This window comes from Perca fluviatilis, chromosome 7 (assembly GCF_010015445.1).
Source record: "Perca fluviatilis chromosome 7, GENO_Pfluv_1.0, whole genome shotgun sequence".
In the NCBI taxonomy this organism is placed as follows: Eukaryota; Metazoa; Chordata; class Actinopteri; order Perciformes; family Percidae; genus Perca; species Perca fluviatilis.
The window spans coordinates 23,287,805-23,302,672 of record NC_053118.1 but is presented as its reverse complement, the minus strand read 5'-3'; the positions used below and the strand labels follow the sequence as shown (position 1 = coordinate 23,302,672).

Genomic DNA, 14,868 nt, shown 5'->3' with positions numbered 1-14,868 from the left:
CTTACATTTTTTTTAAAACAAGAGACTGGCTGTTGCTCTAAATGTATTATTAGTTCACCTACATACTGTACATGGCTCATTCCCTCACTCAACTCTCTTTTTGACCTTGACCAAAAACAGGTAGCCTACTTCTTTTTAATTGTATAATAAGACATTTATGTAAAACAGACCATATTTTAGAGACAACTGTTTCTTCCCTGTTGAAGTGAAGTTGCTTTATATTACAATTACTTCTAATATATTTAATGCTATTTATTTAGTCTCAGGCTGGTTATGGTAAACAATTACAAATCTTCATGCATACACAACCACATATGTCAATAAACACAGTCAGTCAGTCAGTCAGTCAGTCAGTCAGTCAGTCAGTCAGTCAGTCACGCACAAATGCATACACACACATACAACACTGATCAATTGTTGCCCTCAGGCTGTGGTGGCTTGCAGTGACTGAGGAGGGAGCCTGGTTAACACCCAGTGGTTCACCGCAGTGCAGTGTGCATTCATTTACAATAGTTCCCGCCATCACAGAGACCAACCACAGAAACACTGTTAATGTATCATATTATTATAAGTGCATGCTGTTCAGTTCTAACCAAACCCTTTCATAGCAAAAATGAAAGATGTAAATTCAGAAGCAGATAACCAGAGAGGTTGAACAGGGTGAAATTTACCCATGTTGAAAATTTTATTCATGTTAAGAGGAAAGTGAGTGACTATGTCAACACTTTCAAAAACAATGATTTTTATCATAACTGCTATTGAATTATGTAACTCAAGATTATATAGCATCAGTTCCATTGAAGCATTGAAAAGCATTTGTTTTACCCATTTCTTTTTCTTTACAAAGATGGTCATGTGCTAGGAGTCCAGGCTTTATGCAGAAGAAAACACAGCTACACCCTTTTATGTAATCATGTAGAGGCAAAGAAAAAAGATGGGGTAGTACAAAGGGAAACACAAAGAGGTACACAGATGAAAAAGAAAATAAGAGGCACCGAATGATTATCAGATGGTTCTATGAATAAAAATGGAAATTAGTGATGCAAAGGGAGAAACAGAACAGCTGTCCACTGTCACAAAGGTCATGATGGGGGTTAGCAGTCTGAAGATTGGAGAGGAGATTTTAACAGGAAGGTTTAGAAAGGGAAATACTTTGAACTTCTTCAACAGCTACTGCTGAGGTGCCCTTGAGCAAGGCACTTAACCTTCTAACTGTAAAAAGCAGAGCCAACAGCAGAAGGCTGCAGTTACACTGGGCTTTACCTCAACATGAATTTGTCCGACTGCATAAACAAAAAGCAGGGCGGTTTTAAAGAGCCACGCGCTTGCTCAACAAAACCCTTCATAAAGGTGAAAATACGATGATATTTTGATCTCACTTCATATTCTCCCCCATAAATCTGTGAGATTTTCATCTAACACATCTTCTGTGGGACATCAGTGTGTTTCCCTATCTCCAGCATCACAGTGATAATGAAAACCAGCCATTACACAATGACACAGTGGTTTAATTCTCATTGCAGAGATATATCGTATCGACATATTCATGATGTGCCTTAAAAACAAATAAAATAAACTATTCTAAATTAAAATACGACTGTTTTTGATACACAGGTCCTGCTCGTCTATTTAAGATTACTACTCTGCATCTTTGAGATACTGCACAGTATTTAAAGAGCAACTTGATCTGAGCATCAAAGTTCGAAAGCATCTGAAAATACATTACTTAGTACAACAACAAACACAATATAACCGTATTTGTTTCAAGTGCAAAGCAAAGTAGGCTAAAACGTCCTACAATGTCCTATAAGTGCTGACCCATTGGGGATCGTCTGAAAATTCCAATACCTGAATAATCAATTAATCCATCAAGAAAAATGATTCTGCACTATTTTGATAATAGATTAATGATTTTGTAATTTTCCAAGCAAAATGTCAAACACTTGCTGGAGAATTTTGTCATGTAATGGTAGAAAACTTTTAGTTTTGGACTATTGGTCAAATAAAAAAAAAAAGCAATTTAAATACATCACCTTGAGCTGTGGGACATTATATTTAGCATTTTTCACTATTTTCTGACATTTCATAGACAATAAATAGAAAAACAAAATCAACAGATTTACCGATAATGAAAATAATCATTAGTTGCATTATATTATACTCATCATCCTTTGGCATGATGCATGGTCACAAATTGCCACTGAAAATATTGGAATAAAGCAGCGGCCACTACTTTGTCTATATAATATGGATCTGTGTTTCACAAACAGTGGTATTTTCCTTTGAGCAGTATAAGTGCAAATGTAATTAATACTTTCATCATGTAAGTTTTCCAGATATATAACCAGCATTAAAGCTTTTAAAAAATACTTCTAACCAGTCTTTAAAGCATAAATCTAGTGCAGCTCAATATGGCATGTCGCTTTGCTCCTGACATTCACCATAACAGCTTCAGTCCAACTCTGTGCAGCACTATCAACTGACACAGTGCAGGTCATTGAGGAAGGAAATGTGCATGAACAAGTAGTGACCTGGGCCTCTGATCTGATCCAGGGTCAGTGCAGAACAATGGCCAGTAGAGGGCATCAGACTGCTGTATCAGTGTCGGATGGTTCCTCCTTCAAACCAGCGTGCGCTGCATCCGCATCCAGAGGGTGTGTTGTTGGTTGTAGTGCGCCTGTTGCAGAGTCTTCATCCAAAGCAGAATGAGTCAGACATTTTCTTGATGTGACTTGTGCCAAAGCTTCATTCATTATTTACAACAGCTATATATTAGATGTCCTCATGTGCAATTTTATGTACAAGAAGTTTAGAAATGTGTATCTTAAACAATTATGTAAAACAAAGTAGATTTCTCCTTCTCACATCATCCACTTCTGTCTGTATTTTATTTTTTACAAAGATTAACAACATTCACATATAGTGTTCTCATTTCAGATGTACTCTATTGTTAAACTAATGCTTTTGTTATTAATAATATTAATAATACTACTTTGACATTGTGCGTTAAGAAACTGGATTGATGATGTAAGAAATTCAGATAACTTTTTTTTTACCACATTTACCTTTCGGTATAATAGTACATAATCCATGTTTTTTTATGAATTACGTATGTATAAAACTATGTGCATCCTCAGTCTTTGTGATCAGTGTTTTGCATTGTACATTTCCTAGTGCATACAAATTTCCTGCAGCACTGCAGCATCTTCGTATATTACCGCAGCCCCTCGCTCTCCCTGCCTCACTCTCCCTCCCCTATATCTCCTCTGTCACTCAACCTAACCTCTAAAGGCTTTCTAGGAACCCCTTTTTTTGCCTCTTTCCATCATGACAAAATGACAAAATTCATCTTTTTCTTTTCCACTCATCTCCTGTCTTAATTTTTGTCCGTCTGTCCGTCACAGTTTCTGTCAAATCTCCACAATCCTGTAAAATCTTTACTTTCAATCTCCAACACTTCTTTGTCCTTGGTTCATATTGTTCCAAATCTACATTTCATTATGTTTGATCACCTCTCCCTTCACTTCATCTTACATGATCTGTGCTCCAAGCTCAGCATTTACTCTTATCCACATCTAATAGTACAGTATATGTGATTATGAGGAGTCTGCGTCTCTCCAACTCTCCCCAATGCTCCATCTTCCTAACAGGGGGAGGCGCTCATGTGCATGTGTGTGTGATAGTGAGGGGGAGGTACAGGCGATGGAGGCATGGCCATGGGAAGAGCCTGGCCTTGGGGATGTGAGGAGTGCGACCTGGTGAGGGTGTGTGTGGAGGGGTAGCCAGCAGACTGTGGGGGCATTTGGTAGCTCCCTGCGGAAGAAGACCCAGAAGGCGGGCCACCCTGGCCTTGGAGACTGCTTTTGGGCGGCGCTGGGGGTGCCTGGTTGAGCTGAATGGAGATGTCGCTGGAAGCATTGGAGGTGCTGCGGCCTCGCTTCGGCGGAGGCCAGGAGGATTCTGGGTGGAGGAACTGACCGCTGTAGTCGCTGCCCTCGGACAGGCGGGGGCGGTAGAGTGCAGGGTGGGGGCGGAACATCTCTTCCTCTGCGTAGCGCTTCATAAACAGATAGACTGACATCACCCCGGCCCCCTGAGACAGTGGGTGAGAAGAGGAAGCAGGAAATGATGAGGGGGTGATAAGATGCAAACAGGGAGAGAGACACAAAACAATTAAAAGAAATAGTAACAAGTGATGGCTAGGGGAATTAGATTAAAAGTGACTAATAGGCAAGAAGTGTTAAAGGGAATGTACAAAGTAGAGAGGTGAAAGTATGAGCTTTTGATGTAGAAAGATGAGGGTACGCTTTAAGTTTAAACGAACGAGACAGATAGGCAAAAGAAGGAGACAAGAGTGTGAAGAACAGGGAAGAAAGGAAAGGAGAGAGGAGATGAGTGTCCACTGCATCACATTAAGAGCAGTGCTGCTGATGATGGGAAAGAGACAGGAGGGGCAGAAAGAGCAGGGAGGGGAGGTGGGAAGATGAGCAGAAGATTCACATGAAACCTCACCACGCATGACATGAACACACACACACACACACACACACACACACACACACACACACACACACACACACACACACACACACACACACAGAGCTCAGATTGACCTCTTTGAGTAAGAAGGAAGAGGCAGCGAAGGCGAAGGACCAGCCATAGTGGTAGTTGAAGAACTGCTCGGGCTCCCTGGGCCGGTTCATCACCTCATCATTAATACTGGAGATGTAGAGCACCAAGCCCACCACCAGACTGAGGCCTGCACACAGCACATTAACAATGACAGTGAGTCAGAGAGAGCGAAAGAGAGTCAGATACAAGAGAGAGCAAGGAGGTCATTATATGGCAATCCAGACAGCTGCACCAGTGGGGACCATGAGGGTTTAAGAGACTCTGTGTGTGTGTGTGTGTGAGAGAGTGAGAGAGAGAGAGAGAGAGAGAGAGAGAGAGAGAGAGAGAGAGAGAGAGAGAGAGAGAGATGGGATATGGAGTGACCACACCAAGCAATTAGCCTCCAAAATGCTAACATTAATAAAGAGATGAGAGAGAGACCAGAAGGAGTGTATATCATAATTAAGATAAAGAGATAAAGATTAATGACCTGTAGAGATGAAAAAACTTTAAACTGAAAATTTCCCCCCATAGAAGCAAAAGCAAAATGCCCTTGTGTGTGTGTGTGTGTGTGTGTGTGTGTATGTGTGTGTGTGTGTTGGGAAGGACTCTCTATGAGTATCATAGTAGCATGATGTTGATGATGTATGTAGTGGTACATTTTTAGTGTGTGGTTTTGGCAACATAAGTACTTTGGTTAAGGTGAGACTGTGGTTACGGGTAATTGTTAATAAATACCTTGTGCTTCAAATCACTACTGACTTTATCAATATTTAACCATCATCTTTTCTGAACCTTAACTACTACTATCCTTTGAGTGCCTAAATATAACCCTACAAAAGTTGACTAATGCTTTAGTTGCTATGAGTGGATGTTATATTGCAGGATGTTATGAAATCCTGCATGATTGCAGGATAAAATTTGGAAATGTCAGCAAGCGTTTTGCATGAACATTGGGTCAAAAAACCTTCATTATGACATGTTGTCATGATGGGGATTAACATAATTCAGGTGGCATACTATTCTCTTCAACATACAGTATTTGCACTTTCTAATAAGTACCATATTAATGTAATTCCTATGAGACAGTTCTGCCTGCAGATCAACATTTAAACTGCACAATGATCTTTCCTTTACTTATCCCGAGGGACAAAGTACTTCAATTGAATTGTTCATTGTTGCATTTATAACATAGTTGTTCCTGAAAATCACAATGAAACTATGTTTCAAAAAAAGAGAGCGCTAAACATTGAAAAGAGGTAAAAATGGCTAAAAACTGGCTTGACACAGTTTTTAAGACCATTTAGTAAGAAGCTACATGCGTGAACTTCAGCGTGTTACAGGACTTATCGAGTACAATCATCATAAGGAAAACCAGAATGGGCTTTCAATAACCCTTTTCACCCAGAAGCAACAGATACAAAATTAAAACCCCTTCCTCCGAGAACACTCACATGCTCTCCACTCTGCTTCAGAAATGTTAAATTCATGAGATACAACATATGGCCAACATCGAAGAATCAATATTCAAAGAAAGCTGCATGCTGTAAGCAGCAAATATGAGTATTTTTAGCTTTCACTGCAAAATTCAAATGTACCACCGGGCTGTCGTGCAGTAATGTCCTTCGCTATAAACAGTTAAGAGGTTGTGTTGTCAATTTAAAATAGAAAAGTACAGAAAATGTGGAAACCATGCTGCTGTCAATCCTGCAGTGGAAGTACATCTTTATCTAAATAAGTAACACTAAAACAATTGAGGTAAACATGCATGTGCATGTGCACACTAAGAGCAGATGAAGTAAAAGAAAGGGTGTGCATGTGTGTGAGACAAAAGGAAGAAGAAATAGAGGTACATTTTGTGTCTACAAGTACACATGGATATGCAAGATGTCTGTGGGGTACGAGAGCAATTAAACCATACTTGAACAGCTGTGGCTCCATGCTCTGAATTCTGTAATATTAACCAGAATACGACCGACCCAAAATACAATATTTACCAGACCGCCTTGTCAGTGATGCTAGCAGAATAGGCTCATATCACTCAGTATATCACAAACACCACCACATCCACAGTGACTCAGATACTGAAAGAATATACTCTGAATGAAGCAGTGAGTAGGAAATGAGATACAGTAAAGCAAAGAAAACTGAGAGGCTGGGTGAACAAGAGAAGGGGGGAGGCGGAGGGAAGAGGGATGAGTAGGGAAGGCAGGAGGAAGACAGTGTTTAGAGAGAGGGGCTTAGTGCAGCAGAATATCTAACCGCTGAAAAGCATTTTGATACATGTGTCCTATATTATCACCCTATTATCAAAATACCTCATGAAGTGAAACAATGCAACACTTCCAGCACAGGCTATAAACATGACATTACCCATGTTACATAACCCGCAATGGAAAAGTCAGTAGCTACCGTGGCAGCCCCTGTTTGACACTCCTCTCTGCAGCGCTGCTTCCTTCTCAAACATGTCAAGTGAAACAGCCTTCAGAGAACATGAGCTCAAATTTGGCTCCTGACAGTCTTTACACCACACACAGAGGACAAGAAGTAGGAACATTACAGCCACCTGATGTTCAAGAAGGTTAACTACAATGCATAAGCTGAAAGACCTGCTTGTGATACTGTGGGAATTTTGCATGTATTTTCAGAAGTTTCACAATCCCTAGATGTAGTCCCAAATTCATAATTCATCACATAAAGCCTGTTTAGTTTCAAAGTAATGCAAGTCAGAAGAGCAGGAAACTCTCCCCCTGCGGTCATTAAAACTAATCTAGTCACCTTTTCTGATGACAGTCTACATACCTGCATGATACACTAAAAATAGAGCCGTGATGGAGTGTCTCCATGTGTAACCACAGGACACACCAGGCTGCTGTAATCAATCACAGAGCAAAGGTGTGGTGACAGCGGGACATGAGTAATAGCTCTCACCTGAGAGGATGAAGAAGATGCCAGACACAAAGGCCAGGATGGTGCGCTCAGGCCGGATGTGTCCGATGTTACTGATGACGAATGCCGTGAAGACGAAGAGCAGTGACACCATCGGGAAGGGCGTGGCCGTCCGCACCATCTCTATAGGGAGGAGAGGTCACTGTGTTAAGCAAAGCTGATGTAATGTGTCCTTAAACTGCTGGGAAAGGTGAATGATAATGTCTCTGAAGAAAAGTGAAAAGTTTTTGAAAAGTTTTAGTTAATACAGTCAGGGGAAGTAAACTCTAGAATATAAAGTATGCTCAGTTATGTGGAGATGCCGTGAGTTTCATCACTAAAACAGGGAGATGGGAAACAGTTTTCCTATTTTACAATAGCCTGCTGTTTACAGACATATTTCTAACCAGACTCACTGTAGGATTCACTGTATGAGTTATGATGCAAAACTTTGCTAGGAAGTTACAACAAAACATAGCGACATGGTTGTAAACCTATAAGATTACAGAGAAACATCACTGAATTTCATCTTTTCATTTATTATTTTACCAATATGCTCTTTGAATATTTATTCCATTCCAAAACAGCAATTAGAAAATGATGCTGGCGAAGAACAAATGACAACTCTTGATGGTAAAATGTTAACTTTTAGGATTGTTTTTTCTGAGTGTTAGAAAAAAAAAGAGAGAGAGAGAACTTTAAGATAGCAAAACTATTTCTAGTTTTCTGGATGTTCCTGTTCTATTTCAAATTAAGTTTACTTTAACTTTTTTGTAAATCCCTTAAAAACACTTTGTTCATGAGGATGATCTGGTTTCTAAATAAAATAAATAAATATGTTATTTTGTCCAACCAACAGTCCAAAACCCAAAGATATTTAGTTTACAGTGATATAAAGCAGAACATCCTCACAGTTGAGAAGCTGCAACAAAAGAATTTGGGCTGTTTTTTTTTATCGATTATCAAAATAGTAATATTATCTTCTGTCGACCCACTAATAGTTGCAGTTCTAAAATGATGTTCAAATTTCAGTACCCACGATTAATCAGCAGGGGGACTCTGCAGTTCCTCACAGCAGATAATGTGTAATGTCACTGGGCTTTTGTATGTTTAACTCACTGAGGATATTTGCAGTGTTTTCAGTGGTGATCTCGATATCTGGTTCAGTGAAGTACTCAGACGCAACACATCTCCCGTTCTCTGCTCCTGAGAGGAAACACATACATACACACAAAAAGAAAAATGTTGGGGTTTGCTTTTAGGATCAAAGTCAGTGATGCATGAGGAAACAAAAAAAGCATGTGGGTCTCTGCAGTCCTGCTCACAGGTAACGATCATGTTTTGTGACAGCTATGATTCTGGAGGCCAGAAGCTCGCTTTCTCTCTTTTCTCCATTCACTGCTCGGCTGCTTTTTCAGTGTGTTTGTCGCTGTGATGATGTGGACATATGCACACACTCGTAGCAGCATTGTTTGGATGGTTGTGTGTGTGTGTGTGTGTGTGTGTGTGTGTGTGTATGTGTGCACACCTATCTGTCTTCAACAGTCATACTTTCATTTTTGAATGTGAATATTCAAAAATGTTGTTGTATCTTCCTACCGGCCACGAAGCAAACTCTCCAGAGGCCTGAATGCAGCGCCATCTTCACCTCCATGCTCTGGTTCTGCTGCAGGATGATGCCCTCCACCATGATCAACCAGTAGTCTGTGGACACGGCCACCCCCACCAGCAGCAGCCCGCAGGCTCCGAACACTGTGGACAGGATGGTCAATGCACGGCTACTGCACGAACTCATCTGGAGGGAGGAACGAAGGAGGGAAGGGAGTTAGAGAAGAGGAGGAATGACACGTCACAACTGCGGAGACACAAATGTAGGTACATTTGGACAGGGTCATGGAGGGAGGTCATGAGGAACGGGGGGAAACACCGAATGTGACGTGATCACATGCAAACAGCTATTGGCTATCTTCCTGTCTCGCCTTGTTATTCCTAAAGATGAGTTAGTGACACATCCGGTGGCAACCAATCCTGATAAAGGTTAGAGAGAAGTTAACGCAACAGAGGATGACTTTATGGTGAACCACTGAACTTAGGCAAGGACTAAGAGATGAATAGTAGAAACACACACACACACAGATCAGGAGAGGTCCTGTGTGACTCAAACATGGTCTTTCTGTGACTTAGTTCCGGTTGATGGGGAAAGACTTCACTGCAAATCCTTTGAGCACGCTGTCTGTATGCATTTGTGAGGTTCTGTGCATGTGTGTGTGTGTGTGTGTATCTGTGTGTGTGTGTGTGATTGTTCAGCCACTAGCCTTTGCTTAATTTGGGCCGCTGTTTAGTAACATCAGCTTAACAAGTAATGGAGAACAAACGCATGTGGAAAACACAAAGAGGGCTGGTGTTTACCGTAAACACCCTCATTTTGTCGAGTTATTAAGCAAGCACATTGTGCGTTTCACTGGGAGGATCATTACTGTAATGCAGCTGATCTCATATCTTCCTTTTTAAGAGGTTAGCTTCACTCTTGTTTGATTATTTTCGGACATGTTTGGATGTTTCTCTTGTTTGAATTTACAGATTTTATTCCATATATGGTAGATACATTGGATTTTTCTCAATTTATCCAGGTTTATACCTGGTGGTCATTGTATTAGGCACTACTAGCTATACTATGGGACCACATTTAGTTCTTTCAGCAGGAGCTTGGCCCTCTCTCAGTACTGTATCGCATTGCATCACACAGGCTGTGCAGGCCTTTAAAGTACACTTATGTGACTTTGAATGAAATGTGACACTGTAATAACAGGCTGGAAGAGACCAATTATGGGCACAAAGCAATGCACCTGCTCTGCAACGAGGTATAAACACACACTGACACTCAATCCTCAAAACTGCAACAGTGGCCCAATGTGTACCAAGAAAACTTCTCCGACATCATTACACATACTGTGCTGTTTGCAGCCTGAACTGTGTACAAGAGGCAGATGGAGCTTTTACACCAAATAGCTGACCCTTACTGTCACAGAATAATTGATATTAGTTCTAACAGAAAATGTTTTTGCTCCTCTCTTCGTCCAGTACGTAACTTCTCAGGCTTCAGCCTCTTGTTCTTACCATAGCTGACAGGAGTGAAATCAGGCACGTTCTTCTGCTGATGTAACACAGCTGCTGCTTCAATGTTTGAAAAGATGTGTTTGAGCTGTTGTGCTGAGCTGTTATTTGGATACTTGTGCCTGGCTGTTTGACTGTCATTAATAAAAATGTTCACAGTCCAGCAGCTGACCAGATTCCTTTTTGCAATTTCTTGTATCATTCTCTGTAAATCCTCACCTGTGTATTATTAAATACGTAACATTTAGTGTAACGGACACTTGACTGCTGTTCCTTGTCACTGTCTTGTGGAGTGAACCATTTGCATAAAAAATGTATGGTAAAATGGTTAGCCATGGTTAAGGTAACTAATTCAACACTGACCATTTATCAGGCACTTAATAGGGCTTTTAGGATGGAAAATGAATGCCAAATTAATGACTTAAACATGAGAACCACTTTATTCTTTTTCTGGTCTTTCTTTGTAAGACAAGCCTTTGAGTCTTTAAAGAGCACAGTTATAATAGATACAACCATTCTGCTGGGGAATGAACTCTTAAAGATTAAGTTTGGCCTCATCTTATCTGGACAGCTATTGTGCAAGACGTGACCATTATAGAAGTTGCTTCAGTTTCTATGCAGCACCAGGGATAAATAGAGCTTCTTTTAGCTAGCTGGTGGTTAAGGGTATGCATCAGAGAAATCCTGAGAAATGACAAGTTTGGGCATGTTAAGGCTAAAAGAAGCACATGAAGCACAGGGCGAATTACCAATATGAGGGGGAAAGTATGACCAACCACTAACCTTCCCACAAACAGGACAGATTAAAGATGGAAAATCAGGGTGATCAAAAGACAAAGGTACAAGATTTACAGATGGCAGGATACATCCATCTGAGACACAAAGGCACAATTAAAGATGTGTATGAATTCCTAAGTTTCAGACCAAGGTTTCTTTAATTTTTCTTCTTTAGTCAGAGGTTGTGAATCACACAGCAGGCCTAGAATTGGCCACTGCTGCTGCTGACACTTGGAACTGGTGGACAAGAGTTTGAGCCTGTGTGATTGAAAAAGTTTGAGGCAGTCTCCATAAAATCAAAAAACAACTCACTGAAATTACATGAAATAACCAAAGGCACATAGGGGGGGAGATATAAAGATGAGCAGAGAGGAGTGGGAATGAACAATCACACCTTCCAGCAGTTGGAGGGTGTGCCAAAGTGGTCAGGAATGAGTAGAATCAGTTGGAGTTGCAACCCAGCAGACATGAGTGGAAGGGCCTGAGTGGCTCTTCTAGACTTGTTCAGCACCATGGACAGCACCCTCTTCTCACTCATATAGACAGCACCATCAAATTGAAAACGTGAAATACATCCTGCTGGGTCATAATGGATTTGGACATAAATGAGAGGAACCGATTCAGCTCTTCGCCGCCCATGTTCACATCATCCCTCCCAAAAAAAAAGAAAATGTAAAGAGCTGTTGCAGCTTTGGGAGAAATAGCCATTGTAAACTTGAGATTGAGATTCAGCAGAAGAAAAATAAATTGCTGTTAGATTTGTGATAATGATCCCATTTTAGCGCTCTGAGACAGGCCCCTTAGCTCCCTCACCCAGAAAGTAATGAGCCAATTGAATTGGCTAGATAGGTGCCACAAGGGGGACAACAGGTTTAATTCTCTCTAATCTGTCACAATCTACAGACTGACATCACCTCTAAGCCTTGCAGGCAATAAAGACACCAAGAGAAAGAGGGAGTGATGGGTGAGAGGAGACGATTCTGAGATGTGCTGAAGAAAAGAAAGCAGCAAGGAGAGGAGAGAGGAGGAGGATGAGACTATGTTTGGAGAGTATTTAAGGCAGGGACAGCACGAGTACATGTAGCAGATATAGGTTAACACAGGGAAAGACCTTGGCCCAAAAAATGGAAGGACTACACTGCACGCGCACGACGGGGATGCGCCTACACCTGTGCTAAACTAACCACCTTGACTGTGCAGCGTCTCAAAAATCAGCCCGAGAGCAGGATGGAATCACTCAGTGGAAAATAAATGACTTCATAACGACTAAACGTAGATATCGTGACTCCATGGGTAGGTTCTCTCATGATTTCTCAGAGCATTTCAGCTGCGCAGCCACACTCTGGTGAAACTCGCACCATTTTCACAGAGCCAAGCAGGATAGTTAAACATCATATTTTCTGTAAACTACATGTACGTGAAGCGGGATCTGTATCCTGGTAGAGGGCTGACTGAGGCAGTGATGAGCGCAAATGATTGTTTAGAACCCCCCCTACTGTCACACACACTCACACGCGGAGTTTGGAGATGATAAACACAGAGCAGGGAACATGTGAGCGACTCACACACAAAATTGGGATGAAATGGGGAGGGGGGGAATGAAGAGCAGCTGAACGACTCGGCTTCCAGGTAATATTTAACTGTGATATCTCAGAAGAAAGACGAGCGGCTGTCTTTACGCTAACACGACATGAGGACACGTTATGAATGCTGCGCTTTTCATAGCTGTCTTCACACACAATAAACAACACATACATTTTAAATGACTGAGTCAGGTTGAAAAGGCGCCATCGTCACAATTACTGCCAAGAAACGCACAACTGTAGTTATTTAAAAGGAGAAAAAAAAAAATACTCACCCTGCCACGAGAGTCGTGCGCACACGTCAGTAGCCAAGAAACCTCACACCAGGGAGGCTTGGTGGATTTTTGGTCTCTCTTCTTCTCTCTCTCTCGCTTCTATGTGTTTTCCCTTAGGCCCCCTTACCCTTTCTCTAAATCCCTCACTCTCTCTTTCACTCAATCTGTCCCAGGCACTGCGGTGGATTGGTCCAGCAAGCTACTTTGGCTACAACAGAGACATAGCAGGAGCAGGAGGGAAATAAGTGTTGGAGAGAGAGAGCGAGAGGGTGAGATAGTGAGTGAGCGAGAGAGAGAGAGAGAGAGAGAGAGAGAGAGAGAAAGAGAGAGAGAGAGAGAGAGAGAGAGAAAGAGAGAGGCAGGGAGTCATGTTCAGCTACTATTTCTCTTCTTATCGTATATCATTTTTTTAATGATTTGTTTTTTGTTTTTCTTTCATTATAATATACAGTAATGTAGCTGTATAATGTTGCATAATGTAGTGTATGTTGTATATAGTGTCGTGTAGCTATGTGCAAACATTTCTTTACATTTTTTTTATTGGTTAATGTTTACATTTTTATAATTGTGTCCATTTACGTCCACATTTGTCCATTTTCTTTTGTTATCAGCATGTCAGTCATCTGCCACACACAGATTGCACTAACCTGTAGGAGAGCTGCTCTACAAATAAAGTTGAATTGATTGGATGAAACCATTTCTTGTCTGTTTTCTTACGTTTTTTTAGAAATATTTTACTTACATTGTAAACCTCATACTGTAGGCTTACTATATGCTTTAAATAATGATTGTGCCAATAAAGCAAAATAAAATTTCACTTCAATTTAAACTTAAGTCCAATTTACAGCATTAAACATCAAATTGGCTATAAGTAGAAAACATTCAAGAAGTTCATTCAAGATCTTCACTTTCATTTAAACCCACATTTTGAGTGCAGATGAATACCAGTTAAAACTGCACAGGCAGTATACTCTGTCTCTCTTTCTCTCTTCATCCCTCTCCTCCTCTTCCTCTTGGCCCCCTCATCCTTTGTCTCCTGTGGTCCATGTCCCTTGGTCTATTTTTAGCTGGCTGGTGGAGGAATCCTTTATTTTTAGTAAGGATATCAATAGTCTACAGCACACTCTGACCTCAGGGCATGAGCGTGTGTGTGTCTGTGTGTGTAAGAGAGAGAGAGAGAGAGAGAGAGAGAGAGAGAGAGAGGGAGAGGAGGAGGAGGAGGAGGGAGGGTGAGAATGAGAGATTAAGGCGAAATAAGAGAACAGAGAGAGGTAGAGATAGAGGAAGAGGAGGCAGCAGTGAAGAAGTGAAATTATATCATGTCAACGTGACAATGAATGATGGACTGCACACACGACTCCGGTCAGAGAGCGCTGGAGGTTCAGTTACATGAAGGCCGATACTGTCAAGGTTGGAGTAAAGGTTGTGGTGAGGAGTTTAAAATCAGGCAGTCAACATCAGGTGTACATCAAACAAAGATTTATTCCATGTTTTATTTATACTTTAAAATCCCTTATTAGGTGTGAAACTGTCAGTTAGAAAACATCACAGACTATAAAAAAAGCAAAACCTGTCATCAC

General features: G+C 41.0%; 1 protein-coding gene across 1 annotated transcript; it reads right to left on the bottom strand.

The window, feature by feature from the left end:
- Window positions 1–647: 647 nt before the first annotated feature.
- cacng7b (calcium channel, voltage-dependent, gamma subunit 7b) lies at window positions 648–13,536 on the bottom strand. Its single transcript, XM_039807261.1, has 6 exons — window positions 13,289–13,536; window positions 9,139–9,334; window positions 8,659–8,745; window positions 7,543–7,683; window positions 4,614–4,759; window positions 648–4,093 (listed from the first exon to the last, which is right to left on the bottom strand). Exons 2-6 carry the CDS (start codon window positions 9,332–9,334, stop codon window positions 3,644–3,646), a joined length of 1,020 nt encoding a protein of 339 aa, XP_039663195.1. The 5' UTR covers window positions 13,289–13,536; the 3' UTR covers window positions 648–3,643.
- Window positions 13,537–14,868: the final 1,332 nt, after the last annotated feature.

Bases quoted from the DNA above. Each gene is read 5' to 3' on its own strand.
- cacng7b (XM_039807261.1), bottom strand. From the start codon at position 9,334: ATGAGTTCGTGCAGTAGCCGTGCATTGACCATCCTGTCCACAGTGTTC. The intron at 8,746-9,138 runs GTAGGAAGATAC...GTTTCCTCTCAG, and splicing joins GAGAGTTTGCTTCGTGGCCG to GAGCAGAGAACGGGAGATGT. The intron at 4,094-4,613 runs GTCAATCTGAGC...CCACTGTCTCAG, and splicing joins CTTCCTTCTTACTCAAAGAG to GGGGCCGGGGTGATGTCAGT.